General features: G+C 36.6%; 1 protein-coding gene across 6 annotated transcripts in view; it reads right to left on the minus strand.

Moving 5' to 3' along the window:
- The window catches only part of LOC106155565 (tripartite motif-containing protein 2-like), a 32,805-nt gene that overhangs the window by 11,046 nt on the left and 392 nt on the right, over positions 1–21,367 (minus strand). The window contains exons 2-3 of one of the 6 annotated variants that reach the window (XM_086994831.1): positions 14,328–14,395; positions 2,830–3,050 (exon numbers count right to left, since the gene is read on the minus strand). In XM_086994831.1, coding sequence (XP_086850957.1) covers positions 2,830–2,997 — 168 coding nt within the window. In that variant the 5' untranslated portion in view covers positions 2,998–3,050; positions 14,328–14,395. Of the gene's footprint in view, positions 1–2,829; positions 3,051–4,804; positions 5,117–5,265; positions 5,476–7,433; positions 7,694–11,348; positions 11,369–14,327; positions 14,396–21,367 lie in introns of those variants that run through there. The other 5 variants (XM_086994836.1, XM_086994835.1, XM_086994832.1 and 2 more) reach the window with 5 other exon arrangements.

The raw sequence follows: 21,367 nt of genomic DNA on the forward strand, positions 1-21,367 counted from the left end.
GAAGACGGTCAAAAATGGAGGATGGATAAACGGTTCAAGTTAATTTGGAAGACTGTCAGAAAATATCTCTGAATCTGCCCCTGAAAGTCCCCCACAGACCACAGAAATGCATGGAGTGCTCATCAAGGTTCAGCTGTGCAGTATAACAAGAAACTAGAAGGTGTTTTCTGCATAGAATCTTCATTGATAAATCCATCCTCCATGCCTAAAAGAGCAGCTGTCTAAGTAACTCGGGGGCCCTATTCCACAAAAGAACTTTTAAACCAAAAGTTAGTCTCAACTTTTCATTAAGACCTAGTCAACTATTACCCACTTTGGTTCAATTAAATAAAATATCCCTCCTGTTTATAAGTGGAAAAATAATTGATTACATCAACAGTTATCATATTTTAGGGGAACTACTATGGATTTCTCTACAAATTAAAGAAGAATTTTCGGACTTAAATTCTTATGCGAAAGCTGTATCAGTACCACTCGCAAAACTAGAACACTTGCAAAACACAAGCTGTACTTTCAACCCCCTGAAGGGAGCATAAGTCTCACATTGCGTTCATTACCTAGTCATAAACAACTAATGAAATTTAGTCCCCTTTAGCAGACATGAAGCAAGAGAATTTAATTACCCTATTATATACAAAATTGCACACTGCTAGGTAACACAGGGCAGTATGGATCAGTTGCCGCAAACAACGGCAGGGGGGCAGGGCTTGCCAAAGAACTTTACCCAAAAAACTCGTCTTAAAGTTAAGACCCAAACTTTAGTCTATTCAAGCCAAAACTAGTAGAAGCCAAAACTAGAAGTAGTTCAATTTAAGGAAATATCGTGACCATTTTCAATCATACACTCACTTTACTAAACTTTACTTATTAAGTGGACCATTTTGTGTTTGTAATGAACCCAGGCAGACAAAACTGTAGTTCTTAAAGTCTGGACCAATTTCTGGGCAAAAATTCTTTTGTGAAATTGGTACAATCATTACAGACTTGATATGTATATCTAATAGGTTGCAATGATGCCATGCTGATGCTGCTGTGTTAGTATGGTATCAGTGGTAAAAATCCAAATGAACTTATTGCGTCTGTGTGTAGACTTTAATGGCCTACAGGCAGATTCACACAAGGGCCTAATTTAAAATGGAAGAGAAAGGGTCACTAGGTGTTAATGTCAACTTTGTAAAGCCAAATCTACATTGGGTTTTGATACTAATGTCTCGTCACCAAGGCAATGGTAGTCTAATGACAATGTCAGTGACACCTTTTTGCCAATTTTCCAAACCAGATGGTCTTCTGTTTGAGAACAGCCTGTGATAACACCTCATCATAATTTACTGAGTAGCACCAAACACAAGGGTATAGTTCTAAGCTTAAAAAGATCCATAGTGATCACTGTGAAACAATGTCACTCTGAGGTACAGTGTGGTATTAAAAGTCCAATCATTCACAACTCAGTGCTTGACCATGCTGTGGACCTCATTTAATGGAAAGCAATCAATAGCCCCTACACCCTGTGATTGACATCATCATCATCATCATTTGCTTGATCCAGGGACCATTTCTAGTAAACCTGGGTCGAACTAACTTAGTTCCTTGTTCTTTTAAAATATTAAAACTATTACGATTAAAAACTGAGAAAGCTTTATTGTTGTGTGAGCTTGTGACAAGATTAATAAAAAGCATGCCATTCAATAAAGAACTATCCGTTAAAGATGGACTCTTACTTTATTTAAACAGATTGTAACCAAACAGTTTAACTACACAATCTGCTGAGCTGATACATGCAAAGCCAAGCCGTCACAACTTGTGTGGAAACGCAGCCGAACTCTGGTTAACTTTCACCAACTGAGCTTCATTTATAAATATATCGACCCTAAATAACTAACCCAAGAGAAACATGTCCACAATGAGCCACTTGTTCATGACTAGTTACAGGTTTTAAGGGATAACAACTCTTCGTATGAGATCCATATTTCATAATGAATACATTGTAAACAATTTACAGAAAATAATAAGTTCTATTTTACCATCAAAAGGCTGGTTACTGGACCATGTGACAACCCTCTTTTTAAAAATGAAAAATCAGGGACTCACTTTGAATGTCGAAATGAATTCATTAACCATTGGTAATTAAGGGAAAATTGTCATTTACCACAGGAAATTTTTTTTTTTTTTTCTTTTTTTGGGGGGGAGGGCAAAATGAACAGTTTTTAACCCTTTAGACAATCCACACCATTATCTGCCATTTTCTTTCACTGAAACACACTGAAAAGTGTCTGTTGATGAAGCTACAGGTTGATGCTGATATTGATCTGTAGTTAGTTTCCCTGCTGAATGTCACGAGTGCCATATAGCAGAGATGAGCAAATCATTCACTGATTAATGTCTTTATAGTTTTTTTCTCCCCCCCCCCCCCCCCTTCATTCACCAGTGGGTCATCATATGATCTAGCACTACTAAATGACTGGTCTTCTAAATTATCTGAACTTAAACTCAGAATAATAAATTACTAAACATAAGGTATAATACAGTCTCTCCTTGAAATACAGTCATCCTTGCTAACACTCCTGAACACAAATTTAAGCAATTCATGCAGTTATCCAATACATTAACACGCATGGTGTCACCTTTATGATAAGTTGCCATGGTTATGCAACATTAGAGGAACATCATATTTTTAAAGGAAATCATATTTCATGCTAACCATACACACAAGTATAAATGTGCACCAACACACACACACCCACACACACACCAATGGATTTCCCAATCTAACACATCAAATGTACAGCCACAGCACTGACAGTTTTCCCATCAACCTCACTACCAACTCACCTGGCCTGTTGGAGTCCACACGCTGAGCTTGGCAGTCCTCGAGGCTTGCTCCTCCTCCTCCTCTTCCCGTAGCAGCTCCTCGGCGATGGAGAGACGATGGCGGCGCAGACTGGAGCTGCTCGCGCTGCTGCTGCTGCTACGACTCCTACTAGGGCCACTTAAATGCATGCAGCTGTAAAATCAATGGCTCAGAGGCTCTCGGTCGACCCAGGGTACCGATTCTACAAGAGGAAGAGAATCAATAATTGTATTAATAAGTAAAGAGAAAGGGGACTCAGTCAAAATTTCAATATTGAGTTCCTGTGTTTTTTCTGCTCAATCAAAATAAGTGTGGATAAAACTCTGCATAAACTGTTAGTACAATAATTACATTATTTAGTATGATCATTCAGCAGTTAAGTGCATTCATGTCATAAAGGGGTTAAAAAAAATGAGGGAAGTGATGATGTCTGTCAATATCTCAAGCCTATTTGGGTTACAAAAATAAAGAAATATTTGCATCTGTTGCAGCATTATGACTGGAGCTGATTTGCACAGTGACGATAATGATGATGGCTTACGGCATAAGTATATGTCCAGACCTAATGTGTTGAAACAGAAACAGATCACTGCAAAAACAGGTCTTTGTTGTTGTTATTGTTTTACTCAATCACTTACACTGTTGTTTTTGTATTTGCTCAGCCAATTCTGTTTGCGTCCTCATTAATTTGTATTTTCTCTCTTTCATTCTTGATGACATGTAAATTAATGCTATATAACCAATGGCAAAAAGTTCATACACCAGCATGTGGCCCAGCCCAGATACTAAGAGACCTCACACATTTCCAAGAATCTTCATGTATATCATCATGATTATCACGATATCAAATCTATCGGTGCATCGCCATATATAGAACATCACAGCACCTGGTGGCCAGACTTGACCTAGGCTATATGTATGTGGAGTCAGGTTCACATCAGTACCAAATAAGACCAAAATAGCCTCATTTATGTTGACAGGAATGATGATGAGTTGAGGATTGGTTTAACACAGGGACCTTAAATCCCCCCCTTCATGTCTAACGACCAAACCCATGTCTTTTACTACATCTCCCATAAACCTCTTTTCCCCTACTTTTCTCTCACAGACAATCAACAAGCCACTTTGCCACGCTACCCCCTAATGCACACACGCAAACACACACACACATGCACACACACATGTCTCTCTATCTTTATCCTTTCTTCTCCCTATCTGTTCCACTTGAGCTCTGCCCCACCAACCTTTCCCATCCAATCTCTCTACACCCCCCCCCCCCCAACTCCCTCAGCCAATCCTCACCCATATATAGTTCACCCCATTCTCCGATATCCCATCCTCAATAGCTTCTAGGTCATCATCAGGTGAAGAATATACTATTGTCTACTTCTGACCCAACTTATTCCAGGTGTGAACGCAACAAGTATACAGCTGTCTTGCACTCTTGACCACAAAACTAATGTCACGGAAAGAGAAAAACTGATCAATATAATACCACAAAGATAACAGAGAAGACTAAAATGGGGGGGACACAGTCAAAAGTGTAAGAAAACCCCACCTTCAGCAAAGAGGGCAATTTGAATGGCAAATGTACTGGAACCCCACCATTTGGTGACCTCAGGTGCCCTTGCACCACATGCCAAGACTTAATAGAAATATAGGCAAAAAAAATCAGACTGTGTTTCAGTTGCCGCAGGCTATTTAGTCTACACAAATTGACTTTTAAGTGGCATAAAAAGTGTTTTAAGTGTTGTGAATGCCTGAGAGAGAGAGAGAGAAAGAGAGAGAAAGAGAGAGAGAGAAAGAGAGAGAGAGATAGAGAGAGAGAGAGAAAGAGAGAGAGAGAGAGAGAGAGAGAGAGAGAGAGAGAGAGAGAGGGGGGGAATTGTGTGTGTTGGAGAGAGAAAATATCAAATTATATCTCTGCATTAATCATATAAGAATGCCAATACAAACCTCTACAAAATGAACCTGGCTGCATTTAGACTACCATATTGTCAGTGCATGTGTGACAGTGTGCAGTTTCATCATGAACTACAACTATATAGTCTATGGTCAAAGTAGACTGAAATTTTTCATCTCAGAATTCAGACTACATTTTTCCCTGAATAACTTCACATTACTCTGCAGCTCCTGCCCTTAGCTGACAGCAGACTTTAACATGAACTAGCTGAGGACTGTATCTAACAAGACCAGAGAACTTCAAGCAGCTAACTTTGAAAACATTCCTTTCGTTCAATCTAGACAATTAGAGCATAATAACAGCCCTATTCTCCAATACTCTAACATTCAATGTCAAACATATATACTAGTCTGGGTGGTAAATTTGAGCTCTTACCTCCCACCCCCCCTCCCCCAGACTCCATAAATGCCCCCCTGACCTCATTTAACACACAACAACTACTGTTCATACTTACACATCTGACTGTAAGAAATGAGTCACAGGTAATAGTATGCATGCGAGGCTTTTGTCTCTATTCTGAACAGCAAATCATGCATTGCAAAGTAGCTTCTTGTATGTACTCATGTCATTGTGGGTGCATTCAGACAGGGGCAAAACATGGACCGGTTATGGTCTAGTTGATGTCACCTACGGCTGGTTTACGCAGAGGAATGTTGGCCTGACTTTCGCACCAAAACTTGCAGTCTACATATGGAATAAATTAATCAACATTCCTTTCATTTTAGTACAATATTGTACCTTATTTACAAAAAAAAAAAAAAAAACTGAAAAATTGATTCAGAACAATAACTGTTCTATTTTAATAAACCACTGCAGAATTTTCTGTCTTGAAGTTAAAACCAACTTTTGGTCTTAAGATTATTAGCGGAAACAGCTCTCAGTTCATTTATGTTTCTTTTTTTTTCCAAAGCCATATGAACACGGCATATCAGTGAGCTCCATATTGTCTGTAACCAGGACCAAGGAGCTCGTCTTCCCTGGAAACAGCTGATCAACCATGCAGCTGATAAAACCACTGACTGAACTTGTACCGTAATTTCTCAATAACTTCGAACAACAGAGATTTCTTTTTTTTTTTTCTGTAAAAATTGTTGGCAATATAAACATAAAGATTATTTGAATGATTTGAAAAGGGACCCGACTTCATATCATACCGATATATTTGAAATTTGTGTATTGTACAGAATCTATAGATCAGCTATCTAATATTAGTATCTGTCTATCTACTTATCTTCATTTAGCAAGTTTGGAAACATATTACCCTGGATTAGCTTGAAATAAAAAATTAAAGGTATTTGAAATTTAAGAGAAATTTCTGTACCATGAATGCAGACAAAATCCACTTCAAAATAACTCTGGTGAAGTGTTTTTCGAGCCTAGTCTTGTCCATTTTTTTCCTGTTCAAATAAGAGGATAGCATGAACTAATATATCTCACTTTTAAATTAAACAATATTCATGATACAAGCATTGTTGGCAATAATGATAAATCTTATAGCAGGCCACGGTGAAATTTACCCAGCTCTTCAAGAAATCTTTTATTTAAATACACCACAACATGCATTCTGATAATAAATGTCTTGTGAGAGTCCACTGATTTCAACAGTGATCCATTTTCTGCAATTTTAGTACATATCCTCTTGACCAAATGTATACTTAATACATATAGTAAACCAAAGAAAGGCCTTTTAATGAATCATCTTCTCCATTCTTTTTTCTTTTTTTACTGTATATTTCTGGTATATGTACGCTCAATACAAGTACTATTAATGACATAATCATGAGCAGTACAAACCAATAAATAATCACTTTTTTTCCAATATTTTCCAATATTTTTTACTGCAACCTTCTGGCCGCTGTATAAACAAGTCACTGATATGTTCAGGGCATTCCTTGGGCCATTTTTTTCCAATAGTTTTTACAGCATACTTTTGGCCACGTAGGTAGGTATATATATATTAATACATGGCAGTGATAAGGGAGGGCAGCATCTTAACTAGGACAATAAATCAATAACTGCCTAACCCCTAAGGTAAACACTGATGTAATGAGTGGCCAAATATTGGCAGCTTCCCAGTTCTAATTGAATTTTCCTGAATGTCAAAATTTAGAGCTTATCTGCAGTTTATCTGACATCCAGATGAGCCAATACACAAAAATTTTTTCTTTTTTTTTTCAATAAAAAACTGGATTTTGAGAGGCACAGTAAATCAAGGCAATTTATAAATGTATTTTTTAATTGCATACAAATGTAATTTTTATCAGCTTGTGTTTTAGTTGTAAATATTTACACGTTTAATTTATGTATTTTCTCTAATTATCATAATAAAATACTGAAGCATAAAGCACAGCCATTCTTAAAGGGATAACTCTTCATATGAGATGCAAAATTCCACAATAAATACATTGTTAACAACACAAAGAAATATAGTAAATTCCATTTTACCACAAAATCAGCAGTTATCTCAATTATTCTGAAATCTGTGCTAGCCATTGGAGCACGCAGACCCTCATAGATGGCCATAATTACAAAAACCACACTTTTTAAAGAAACCAATCAACTTACTTTGAATGCCGGAACAGATTCACTAACCATTGGAAAGTATAAGAAAACTGTCCTTACCCTAGCAAAATCCGTTTTATGGCACTTTCCCCACCAAAATGAAGAGCTGTCATCCCTTTAATGAGCACATTTCTCCTTTCACTCACTCATCTCCAGATGATGGCCAAATCATTTTCATCAAAGTGTTTCAAGTATATGTTTCCAAAATAAAGCAGGATTTATACTATTATTACACAAGTCAATATAGGTAGCTCACATGCCTCAAGTGCTTTCAAACAATCAAACAATGGAGGAAATTTGCTAAGCACATTCTAGAGGAGGAAAACGGGGACGAGGAAGTTGGGGTGGAGGGGGGGGGGGGGGGGTAGAGAAGCGAAGACCCTGTTACCAAAACATGCATAAAATGTTACTTATCATGGAAATTTCCAAATAAAAAGGAGTCTTCTTAAAACATAAATTATCCTTTATGTCGACCAAATTTAACGGAATGGATTTTTTCTTAGGTATCAACCCAAAACTTATTCATTTTGCTCAACTATCCCGGCATAACTCGTACAAATTGTTTGGTCTCAAAGTGCCACAGCAATATATACACATCATGATAATGACTCATAAGAGTTGCAGGAATGAACAACAATATTTAACTGGACATCAATCAGGATCAGTTCTTACTAAATAGACATGGAAACATTTCACTACTCCAGAGAATTTGCACGCCCGAAAATTGGCCCAAATTTAACACCTAAGATTTGCTCTAATATTGACCCAGGATAATCCAGATGTAGCCCTCTCAAATGAAATACTATGCCCGTTTTATAACAAAAAAGACACGGCTAATGTTTCAGAGGAATCCTTATTTTCTTTACTAGTAAGTTAACTACTACAGAATTATTTTAAACTGAAGAGAACCAAAGTTTAGGCCAATTTTCAGACTTAAAAGTTCTACTGTGAATCCTCTACTCTGGCCTGGGAGGAAATTCCTTCCAATACAGCTCATAATATTTGATAAGGATAACAAGTCGGAAGGTCTCACCTGTCGAAGTGTCTTACCTGTCGAGGTGTCTTACCTGTCGAGGTGTCTCATCCCCTGTATGTAAACAGATCTGAAATCCTAAATATGTTTTCTTTAAACAACTGATCTCCTTTCTACGATAAAAAAAATATATTTCCATGATGAGAGAGACTTTTTGATAAACCTAAAACCTTAGCATATCCTTTGCCCCAAATTTCTATTTGGTTTCTTTTTTCACTTTTCTGGGTAATTTTGTCAAGAGGCCTTACCTGCCTTATTCAGCAAGAGCTCAACCAACACAAAACAACATGACTTACATCATTAATAAACCAAGGAAATATTTTCCCTATCAAGAACATGATGGAAATTGAAAAGTGCAAAAAGAAATGTCTGTTCTAGTCCACGATCCATCAGATGATCCCATACCTTTTTCTTTCCTCCATTTTTCACCTCGACACCCCTTCCACTCAAATAAAAGCCATAGGCTTAATGTAAAGAAATGAGTAATAATCAGAAAATTCAGAGTCTAAAAATCTGAAAAGCAATATGCTGATATCACCTTATTAATCTTGTAGCATTTCTAGACTCCTGCTTTCCTGCCCTCACTGCCTGCGTGTTACAGATAGAAACAATCTTCGAGTCTTTGTGTCTTTCTTACTACTCGCCTGCCCTCTCAAGAGAGCTTGAACTTCAAACTCCGAGGGAAATCTAATCTGTGACACCACACTGAATAACCCAATCAGTTCTTATCTGTTCTTCAAGGCACCGACAGAATAGTAACTTTGGTGCCAAATTTCTGGAAACGACTGAAACAATACACTGAGCCATTTAGGCAAGGAGGTCCCTGGGGAGCAACTTAATAAACCTGTTTTTTTTTTTAGCAATTACTAGTACGGAGACATTTCATGTCTAATAGCATTTCTACTATGATAGCAGGCCTCACACGTCTGGATTGGCTGTGTGTGTTAAAAATATAAACCTATAATATATCCACTTTGGACCCTGTAACAAATAAACCATGATGCCATACCAAGTCAACCCGATATGTTTTCTGACAGAATATATATCTTTCGATGACAATTTCTAATTTCAGCTTGGTGTCCTGGAGATATGTGTGCACTGTATCCCAGAGACAATGCTAGTCTTTTGAAGTGTAGTAGCTATGAGGAGTGTTCCCATGATTCTGCTGCCAGTACTTACCTTCAAAAGCAGAACCATCCAGTGTACCAAAGCGAAACTAACCTCTTTTCCAAGCCCACCTCTCCACACCAAGACAAAGTTCAGAGTCCACCCCCAAAAATACAAAGCCCAATATATTACCTTCCAGACTCCATCCCCCACCACGCCTAACCTCTTCCTTCTTCTTTTGTCTCCTTGCCCACGTAGCAGACCAAACCCTTTCCTGTGAGTTCAATGTTTATACAGCTCACATCACGGACCATGTAAAAGCAGCCTGTACAATTCCCCTCATTCAAGGCAGAGTAGTTCTATTAACAGGCTATGATAACATCAATACAGAAAATATAACGTACACTGGCCTTATCGGAGGTGCAAAGGTCGGCAATCGGAGATAATAATAGTTGCATTGGTCAAAGGGTTCACTTCGCCACCAGTTTGCTTGGGCCTGGACCTTTAAAGAACGTTTGCATTGGTGTTTATGCGATTTTAATCCTGGAGCCAACCTGGTGCAACTCAGTCTTAAAACATTTCCAAGAAATCTTAATTCATTTCACTCTATCTTATATCTAAGTCTCAATGCAGAATGACTGAAAAATCAATATTTTAACATTTCTGGGGTTTTGCAAGGATATATGTAGTCACTGGCTAAAAAAATCCATTTTTCCATAAAAGATTACTAAATCCTTTCTTTAAAATAAATGTTTAATTTGGCAATAACTCTATATTTTCTTTGAAAAATCAACCCAATGGCCTGATGTATAATAATATCAACACGAAAAAGGAGAAGAAGAAGAAGAAGAAGAAGAAAATGGGCCGCACCAGGATTGACTGATCAAACCTGCTCCTGTGTAAACGTCCAGTAAAGTCCAGCGTTGCCCAGCCGTGGACATTTAAAACTGCCCCATGGCTACTAAGCCTGTTTACAAACACGAGTGTTAAGTAATCCCTTAACACTTTAGATTTCTAATCTAATACCTTTTCATTTTTATTACACAAGCACTTTAATTCCTATAAAATCCCTTCGCCTTTGACATTTCTCCTTTAATAAATGAGATTTCAAAATCTTTTCACATTAATCATAAAAGCACATTTGCTAATCAAATAATCCTTTTAGATCTTACTTTTATAAGGTTGAATCTCTTCTCAAATACAAAGAATGATCTTTAACGGCAAACTTTTCTCTACCTGAAACTCTTTTTGTGTTTGTATATAATGGCTCCCTCACATAATTCCATGCTGCTTATTTTTACAGGATGTTACAATAGAGACCAAAACCTTTTTTCTTGATTGTTGTGCAAGTACAAGCATATTTGCTCTTACGGCTGTTTAACGTTTGCTTCAATTAACAGCCGTAAGTGGCATTACAAATGTCTTTGAACCGAAATGTTGGCAGAGTGCTAAGAATACAAAATATACTAGAGGCCAGAAGAAAACAAAAGGCGGCAACTATTTATAGCAGTTTTATGCTTCGATATTATACAGAAAAATTTAGTATCGTAGCATCTATATATACTCATAATAAGACAGCAATGTCATTACTTCACAAAGGCTAAGGCAACTCCCATTTTCAACAAAACCCATAATTTATTCAACCAAGCAAATGATTAACCAAAATATCCAGAATATGGTGCATATATATATGTACATAAGCAGCATCTTATATTGATGTGTTAACCGGAACTATTATGCTAGTCAGTCAGTCAGTCAGTCTCTCTCTCTCTCTCTCTCTCTCTCTCTCTCTCTCTAGTCCTCCATCTCCCTCTCTCTTTCTCACCCACACTCACCTTTGATTAAATCCACTAATCCACTGTATTCTGGGTAAACACATACATACATACATACAGGAGCAAGGCAGATCCATCCTCTGTTACAAGGTATGTGCACTGTTGTGGATAATTTGAAAGGCACATGTAAGATTTTATCAGCAACATATGATATTATGATAGCAAATACATCAGTCACTGCCCGATAAACCCCTTCTCACAAACACACTGTAATTTTACTAAAGAACTGATGCTGGTCTTCATATTATTTCAGAACTATGGACCTAAAAATTTTTTGTCTTCTTCAAATCAAGATAAAAAACATCAAAGTTCACTAAAATAAAGTAACTAATAGTTTTAAAGATTACCCTTTAGTCAAACAGAATCAACAGCCTGATAATATTGAGGTATTGGACCAGTTTCACACAAAAAAAGAGGAAACTATTTTTGACCTATAGCAATTACGTACAATCACAACACAGACTGCCACTAACCTGTTGGCAAGGTGAGAAGGGGGGGTTGGACCCAGGTGGGGGTTGGGTCAATTAAAGGGGGCAAGAAGGTCCAGATGAAGCAGACCCCTCCCCATTTCACCATCTTTCCCCCCTCTTCTTACAACACTATACAAGGGCAGATCCAGAGATATTTTCTGACAGTCTTCCAAATCATCTTTGTTGATCCATCCTCCATTTTTGACTGTCTTTCAACAGAAAAAATAAGATGCCCATCAACATAAAATGAACGTCTTCTGGAAGACCCATCAGCTCCTGTCTACTAGTATATAGAAAAACAAGAATAACAACCTCATATTTACATGAAATGCAAAAATTCAGTTCAAGGTAATATTCCAGGCCAGGGGATATCCTTATCAAGTCTACTTCTGATTCAAACTGTCAGATGCCTGCTCTAGCCATTCACTGCATGTTCACACTAATTACCCTCTCGTGATCTGACATGTACGCTGACACCACGCTGACACCACCCACGTCACTTGGAACATATTAAAATGAATACGGCTCCTTAGTCTGATTCTCAGTCCAAAAAAAAACACCACTTTTTTCACATCAATTGTGAAACCTTGGCAATACAGCAGTACTGTTTGGAAAGAATTACAATTTATGGTCAATTATCAATATTTCAGATACATATGTATTTGGAACTGAAAAAAAAAAAAAAAAAAAAAAAAAAAAAAAAAAAAAAAAAAATTACACTAATTGTTAAGTAAATAAATTTCCCTGTTTTCCCAACTGAAAAGATACAGTCATTTTTGCAGCAGCCTGACCAATACGTAAGAGAATCACCTAAATTGTTCAAGATGGTTCCTTTCTGAATGTGCCCATGGTGCCATAAAATTTGGTTACAAGTTGAATATAGAGGCTTAAATTCCTTATCAGATAATGGGCCAATCAAGCAGCAAAAAATGGCAATTTTCAGCTGACGTTGGCAGTTAATGGTAACGATTCAGCACTTTATTACCCAGTCATATTACTGATCTATCGAAAAACTTGTTTATTCGTGACTGAATCCACCTTGATCTTATCCCAGGCTGAATATTAAAGAAAATATTTTATAATAATAGCATTCATTTTTGATGACATTATACAAGTCTGAAAGACATCTTTAAGGGTCATTCCTCTGTGTGTGTGTGTGTGTGTGTGTGTGTGTGTGTGTGTGTGCCCATGTCCTCATACGAAAGATGCACATAAATAACCACCAACACACACACAACACAGACACACAACTTTATATATATAGCAGAGTGCACTGTAACAGAGCTGCAGAGAGATTCTTAAAACCATCTGTATAAATTTATTTCTCTGGCTAATTCTGTGCGTGATATCTGTACTGTGGCCTGTCACACAGAAAGCATGGTCACCATCCTACAGGCCTCCGAGGCACCATTCCCAAAGAGATTTGGATCGATCTATCTCCCTGGAGAGTGTCACTAAATTGCTATCAAACTAACTGGCTTAAAAGTCTGTCACGCCTAGTAAAACTGTTAGGGGTAATTATCTTTACCCCTAGCTGATTCGGTAGGCGTGACAGTCATTTAAGTCTCTTGAGCTAATAGCAATTTAGCGTAAATCCCCTGCAAGTAAGGTTGATCCAAATGGATCGATTTTAAGTATGGGAACCCAGTCTGACACAGAGAATCTATAGCCCAGTGCTAGGGCGTATTCCCAGATTTTTAGATCGATCTATCCCCATGGGGAGTCTCACTAGATTACTGTCAGATAATACGGCTTAAATGTCCGTCCCGCCTACTACAAGCTGTAAGGGGGTAATTAACTTTCGTGCCGGCTCGGCTGACAGCTATTTAGCGTGAACCTCCAGGGAGTTAGGTCGATCTAGTTTGGATCGCTCTAATCTCTGGGAATGGGGTCCTAGTGTTATCACCCTCATTATTTCCTACTGCTAAAACAAAGAGGTGAGAGAAACACATCAGCTCCTCAATATACATCAACACCTGATAAATGTGTACATGGAAATCACCTCCCAAAAATTCTGATTGTACGGCCTCATGCAAGGACAGCCTCAGCAGCCTGTCACACCAAGCCTGCCTCAGCTTTTGAATCTTTGTGGAATCTGAGGCAGGTTTGACAAAAGGACTTTAGCTGCAAATATATGACTAAATTTTAAGACCAAAATTTTGGTCTCTATTTTGACTCTAGGTAGTTCAGCGGTAGTATACTTATTTAATCAAATACTGTGAGTTTTATAACAAGATAGACTTGGCTTATGTATCACACCAGTGGCCAATTTCACAAAAACAAAAAAAACTTCCAACTCCAGAATTGGTCCAACTTTTAGACAAATATTTAGTCAACTTCAGTCCAAGATAAATATGTGGTGGTTCCCCCCAAGACATCAGGTGTACTTTTCCTGTTACAAAACAGTTGCAATACTGTCTTCAATTGGACAACTACTACTGATTTATGTCCTCTTAGCACAATTCTCCTGCTAGTACAGTATAAAGACTGTTTTATCTAATGTTCTTACCTGTATTCTAGGTTCAAAACTTCATCTGTGTCTGACCAATGCTCAGGTAAAGCCAATCACAGAATGTCCTGAAAAGATATACTGAAATTAATATTTTATATCTGCACTTTTGCTTCATTATTTAAAGTTAATTATTTTGACATGTTTTTTGGATATCAAAGTTGACATTTCACTGAGGCATGCAGAAATTTTGATGAAAAAAGCGACATTATTTCTTGACAACAGTATGTAATAATCAATAACTGCCAAGAAAAATAATTAAAAGTTTGAAATGCAAAGTATGGCATTCTTCTAAACGTTATGCTTTTAGCATTCAAATGTCATTATCATTTTGAAAAAACAAGGAACAGCACTTAACAAACTGTCAGCATCATCTGCATTACACTTTCAGACGGATTTTAATTTCAAATTACTGGTAACAAAAGTTATCACTAGCCAGCAATGAATTTTTCATTTTGCAGTTGCATCAGTGACAGCATTTCAATCTTTGAAGCTCTCTTCTCAGAATTCATGTGAACAACCACCAAGTACATACAAACATATGGAATGCAGCCTCAAACAATTCACATATCAACCCCCCTTCCAAACTCATTATTTACCAGTCTTTAATGTTAATTGTTTCCTTCCTTTTCTCTGCAGCTGTAATCTTTTCAAGCCCAATAAAAGCCGGTTTCAAAGGCCCTCTGTTCAAGTGTGTTAACCCCCTGAACACCTCTGTTAATGAACTGCGTACAGACACGCGAGCAATGAGGGAAAAAACACTTGAGAGTGAGAGGATTTGAAAAAGTTACAGGTAATGCAGCATGTATAATGAACCCTTAAACAATCAACTTTTTAAAAACTTTTTCTTTACTTTTTTTCATCGGGTAAAAAAAGCGAATGGAATGCAGAAAATGAATACTTGCACATCCCCCCCCCCCCCACTAAAAAAATTTAAGTCAGCTAGAGTTGTGAAAAAATAGATTTGTACTAGTAAGTACATCTCAAAGTCTGCTAATTGTTACTATTCCTTGGCAAACAGTTCATCTAAAACCAGCTGGGGTCTTCGGCAACTATGCCATAACCGCATGCTGCCAATAAAATTCAGGGTGAAAAAATGTTTACACAGGATAAGTGGAGCTTCTGTATACGAGACAGGTTCACAATTTCAGACTTAAGATGAACATTTTACTCTAAAAATTTACAGCAAAAAACTCATTTCACAACAACCAAATTAATTCATCTGGGTTTTCTCTGATGTTGCTTCATGGTTGTAATATGCACAATGATTTTTAATTTTTCAACTTGCCTTCAATGCCCTTGGATTGGAACCAACATTGCCACATGTCTCATCAATATCAAACAGAACAAAAATATCCCCTCTTCATCTTAACCAATTTATCTTAACTTATTAAATTGATTTACCAACAAACAGTGGCACATTTTAATGGTGAAACAGTCCCATTTATTACATGTCTGAACGTTGCTATAATTGCACTATCTGACCTATATTAAATCAGCAATGCACCCATCAATCTACATTAGAAAAAACAATAAAATGAAAACACTAAAATGAAAAAACAGCTGGAGGAAAGGGATAAACTGTTCTATTCAGTGCAATGAATATTTATGTATTGTTTCACTCAGGAAATATATATGTTTTAATAGATGGTTTGGATTAAATACAGGGCACCTTGCACTTGGTGCTATTGAAGAATATGTCTAGAAGGTATTATGTTCAAAGATAAATATCTTTACAATTTTCAATCACAAGGATCCTCTACACTTGATGATCTTTGCTATCAGCGAGAAAAATTACATTCCCAGCAGATTTCACAGCTAAACGGGTGCAATATTAAGGCTTGAATGGCCCCATTTAAAAATGTTTATTACATCCACACTATAAGATGCAGTGTACTTTCAGAGCTTTCCAAAACAGTCTAATTAATGTGTTTTTTTTTTCTTAAATAAAATGAGGCTGGCATGCTCCGCCATGTGTAAAGAGAGAGTTTTATCACAAATGACCGCATAGCAACATGACTGTTAAATAAGAAATAAATGAACATGAAAGTGCTCATATTCAATCCATTGCTGAAAAAAAATAGTATTAAACCTTTCAGTATGGGCATCTTTCATCATTTCTCTCTAATAAAACTACAGAAGTTTGGTTTAAGCCCTGGTGTGTACAATAACAACATGATGGCTAAAATAAATAAGCTTACAACAGGACCAGATGTTTTACTGGGGCTAAAAAATGTGGGTCTGGTGTTGTTTTGGTACTACTTTTGAAACACAAGAACCAGTTTTAACAGGTAAACAAAAATTTGGACGAAATATATATATATATATATATATATATATATATATATATATATATATATATATATATATATATATATATATATATATATATTAAGAGCTAGTAAATCTTATATTTTTTAGGTATTTTGAACTGAAAACTGTTTTTGAAATTATCAATTTGTTGGAATAAAGTAGCCAATTAAAGTTGATATACCAGACACAAGTTGTAAAGATAATATCAAAACACTGTAAACAAAAACCACTTCTGAAAAAAAAAAAAAGCTACAGATATCACAAAATGATTGAACAAACATAACACCTTTTAAATGGCACACACAAATCAGAAGTCTACACCTCAATGTATACTTCAGCACTGCCTGAAAATTTCATTAAAAAGGCTGTAAATAAAATCAAATCGTAAGTTACATAAAACTCTATGGGACCTACTAGTGGTTTGCATCGCCATACTCTGCAGACCATCTGTCGTATCACGATGGCTGGAAACCTGGGTAAAATCTCAGTCAGGAATTTACGGCTTACTAGTAACCAGCTAATGTGCAAGCTACTACAACCATGTGTGTGTGTGTGTGTGTGTGTGTGTGTGTGTGTTGTGGGAGAAAGGGGGTATCTACAAGCGAGAATTGTCACAAAATTTCAGCTGCATTTGCTTTTGGACTTAGTTTTAATTCCAACCACAAGTTAAGAAATAGCAGAGGAAACAAATAAAACATTTACTAGTATAACAATTGTATATATTCTTGCGTAAAAAAAAAAAGATTTCTAAATGATGCTCAGATGCTCAAGATTTCAAAAAGTTTGTACAGAAAAACACTCAGGGAAATGAATATTTCTGGTGCAGTATGGCAGTTTGGGCACTTGGACAATTTCAAAAAAAAAAAAAAAATCTATGCCGTACTCCATGGCTAGATCTAAGTCTTGTTATTTTCTGTCTAGACAGAACTCACCAGACACCAGACGTGTAACCCAGAGACTTAAGGCTCCGTTTTTTAAAACACCAATCAGACGCATTCAGACAGGATATCAAACAGGATTGGTACTAGTCCAAAAATGTCACTCAGGGAAACAATGGAAATCCACCATAATGTTCTCTTGGCTCTTCAAAAAAATATATATATATATATTTTTTTAATAGCCTTTCACCCTTCCCCCAACTCCTCTGCTCCAATATAACACTTCTAAATTAAAATATTACAAGTGCCACTCCCACTCATTATACAAGATGTATTCACAACAGGAATAAGTTAAGCCTTGAAACTGACTAAATGATGTCAGCAAAGAGATCAACATTATGTATGAAGCACCCATATCTCTCGTGTCATGAAATTTAAAATAGGCTGAATTATGTAATTTGGTCAATGCAGGACGTCCACGTCACACAAACTGGGTTTTAAAATTTTAAATTCTGGATTAAGTAATAGAATCATAAGGTATGGTAAATTTCACTAAAAGTTGGTCTTGTTCTCGACACACAAATGTTGTGAGTTAGCAAAGAATATATCAAGTAAGCTTTATTTTTCATAAGACAGCTTTTATTTAAAAATAATCTAATGAGCTTTTGGAACAATTTCAATAAAACAACCCGAAATATTTTTGAAACAATACGAGGTAAAGTAAACAATGATTGAAAGATTTTTTGGAAAATCCAGACATCAAACTTAGGCCATTGTACACACCCCATCCAAGCATTATGCCAACCACCACTTCTACAACATAATAGTGCCCCAAAAAACATACCAATTGTTCATGGACTAGTAATCGTACTGAATAGATTTATGATCCTTGATTAATGATATATAAATTATCCTCCGATCATTTCACCCCGGGGCTAAGTGCCTGTTAATGTTTAACTTCCCGTGTTATGATAGCAGAAAATAACCACCGTTAACTACAAGGCACCAAATGACCCTGGCAGTTTGCCAAACACCTTACTCAGGTCAACCAACTTTTCTGGTATTTGTTTTTTAAAAAAGTCATAGTACTTAAGGGCGCTTGGTAAACACAATTAGTAAACACACTTAATTCAAACAAATTGAAGAAGTTTTATGAACCCTACTTAAGTTTAGTTTTAGAATATTTCAATAATTTCAAGCACAGAACAAAGTTGTATCTGTACATAAAAAGAGACTTTCAAGGAATTAAATGATATGCCACATTTTCACTGAACACCATAAATAACGGGTACGGTATTTAGAACTTGAAAACAGCTTTCTGCACCTTTATTTTCTAAACAGTTTTGGAGAGGACATTCCTTGAAATAGATATAAAGGGAAAAATAGAGGAAATTTCCAGGAAATTAAATTCTTTCTGAATATCGACCCAGCTAACAGTCTGCGTGTGTTTAAAAATGCAGGTGTATGGAGGACAGAGTCAACACCCTCTTCAAAGCTTACCAATCAGCAGTAATAAAGATATAAAATATTCACAATATGTGGGACTTCCAGTATTTACCTAAGGATGATGAGAAAGCATGCACCTAACATTAAAACTGAACCTCTAATCAGTTTGAACATAAAAAACGTACCAGAGGCATTCTTACTGTAAGAGAACTTTAATTACTGGATGCCAAATGTTTTGGATATGATGTACTGCTGGCATTGAAAAGGATTTTTTTTCAAATTTTAAGGAACTTTGAACATTAGCTACTTCAAGGTTTAGGACCCCCTTCCCATAGGCACTTTTGGTCTATGTAGATTGATCCAACTTTGCGGGGACTCTTGCTGAGTGCAATCAGCCTTACTGAATGACACACCTCCTTTTGTTTCCAATGCAATCAATGTACAATCACCAGCTTTTCTGTATTCTACTAAATGTCAGGAGGAGACGGTCATTCAGTTAAGCTGATTACACTCAGCAAGAATCCCTGCAGAGTTGGATCGATCTACGCTGGTGCCAATAGCAATGTGGTCTAACTCTCTGTCAGCCTTTAAGTACTATGATTAAAATTGAAAGTCTACTCAGTATGAACAATATATTAAAGCAAACCAGAGACCAGCTTTAATGGGTGTCAAGAGAACACAGATGCATAAAAAACATGTACCATGGGCTAGAGCAGCTAGACCTTTGCCATATGCCAACACGTGTATTAATTAGTCTGTAATAACTGTCTAAATGCCATATGTCACGGTGGCCAGGCCATGGTGGAATGCAGTGGAAATATTAGTAGATGGGTCATAATTTCTGCTCTGGGAAATATTTCTAAGAAAGTTCATGCATGCTCAAAGATCTTGGATCTAGTCCAACTTGGTGAAGGCATTTGTTCTTTAACATCAAAGCAGAAGACCATGTTGGTGTAACTGAGGAGAAATATTTCTCAAAATTAACTCATTGGCAACTGCTAAAAATTATGATTTGAAAGGTGTGGAAAATTAACTAGATGTTCATGTCAAAAGATATTACTGCAAAACAACTAAAATAATCATTAAATATTTTACTTATGCAACAACCATCTCTTTGACAAATCTTGACAAACATGAAATACTGCAATAAGTGAGTTGTTTTGGAGTGAATAGTTACCAAATTCTTATTTCTGACATAGAACCAGGCCTAACACAACAATGCAACTATTAATGTGCACTGGTGAACTTCCTGTCTAGAAAGAATTAACCAAACCCTAGGTATTTCCTAAACACTAAGAAATGAGCAATTATTAATTCATATGTAAATGCCCATGAGCTGACACGAAGACTTGTCACACACAATAATGTGTGCACTTGCTGAAGTGCAATTAAGACCTGTGATGACACAGCTGAAGAAAACCTTCCAGGCATCATCAGAGGCGTGGTCTGCCATAGATGACTTCAGAATGGAGAGCGGTCTGACTTTCATCCATAAAAAGGCATTTATAATTTACAAGGGATATTATATATATATATATATATATATATATATATATATATATATATATATATATATATATATATACATATATATTGCCATCCGACGGTTAGTGGCAGCTCTCTGCAGACCTGCAGGATTACAAAGACACCCCGCGCTCCTCAGATACTGAAATATGTGCTACGGGCTGATAACACGAGTTAAACAGATTTTCGGTCCAAAGCAGATCATGCTTAAGCATGCCTACAGATAGCAGAACACAGGTTCAAGGGGTTTGGCATCATCCACATGCCCACTGGCATTTCTCCCTTACTGACCAACCCAAAACTGACCAATTAAGCCACTACTTACCGTAATGGCATCATTAATGCCATCATTGACACTTACCGAAATTGAGCCAAAACCAAAAGAACAACACCCCATGTACATCTCTTTGATGCTTTCTACTAAACAATATCTTAGTTCTTTATTTTTCCTTCAGACAGAGTCTTCTTGCAGAGATTTTGGCATATACATGTCAAGTAAATATAAGTCCTTAGTGATGTATGTGCAACCCCCTTACTAGTATACACTGTATATATGTCAAGTAAATATAGTCTGATATAGCAGATACGCCCTCTCTTTTCAGTCATAACCCGTCATAAACCTTTGTGCTTTGCATTCATATCTAATATTAGGGATAATAAACTAAACCATAGCCATTTATGTTGGTACAAACACTCTCATTATATGAGTCATCAAAAAAAATACACTACTTAAAAGACAACAATCTGCTCACGTTTAAAATGAAAGTGTACATGGAGAATTTTATAGTTAACCCAAAACAGGTTGTCCAAACGATAAGCTCAATTCACCAAAATATGACAGACATACACTGGGTTCTGAGATAAAGTCGCAGATTTGAC

This window comes from Lingula anatina, chromosome 9 (genome assembly GCF_051362555.1).
Source record: "Lingula anatina isolate TDL-2025a chromosome 9, LinAna3.0, whole genome shotgun sequence".
In the NCBI taxonomy this organism is placed as follows: Eukaryota; Metazoa; Brachiopoda; class Lingulata; order Lingulida; family Lingulidae; genus Lingula; species Lingula anatina.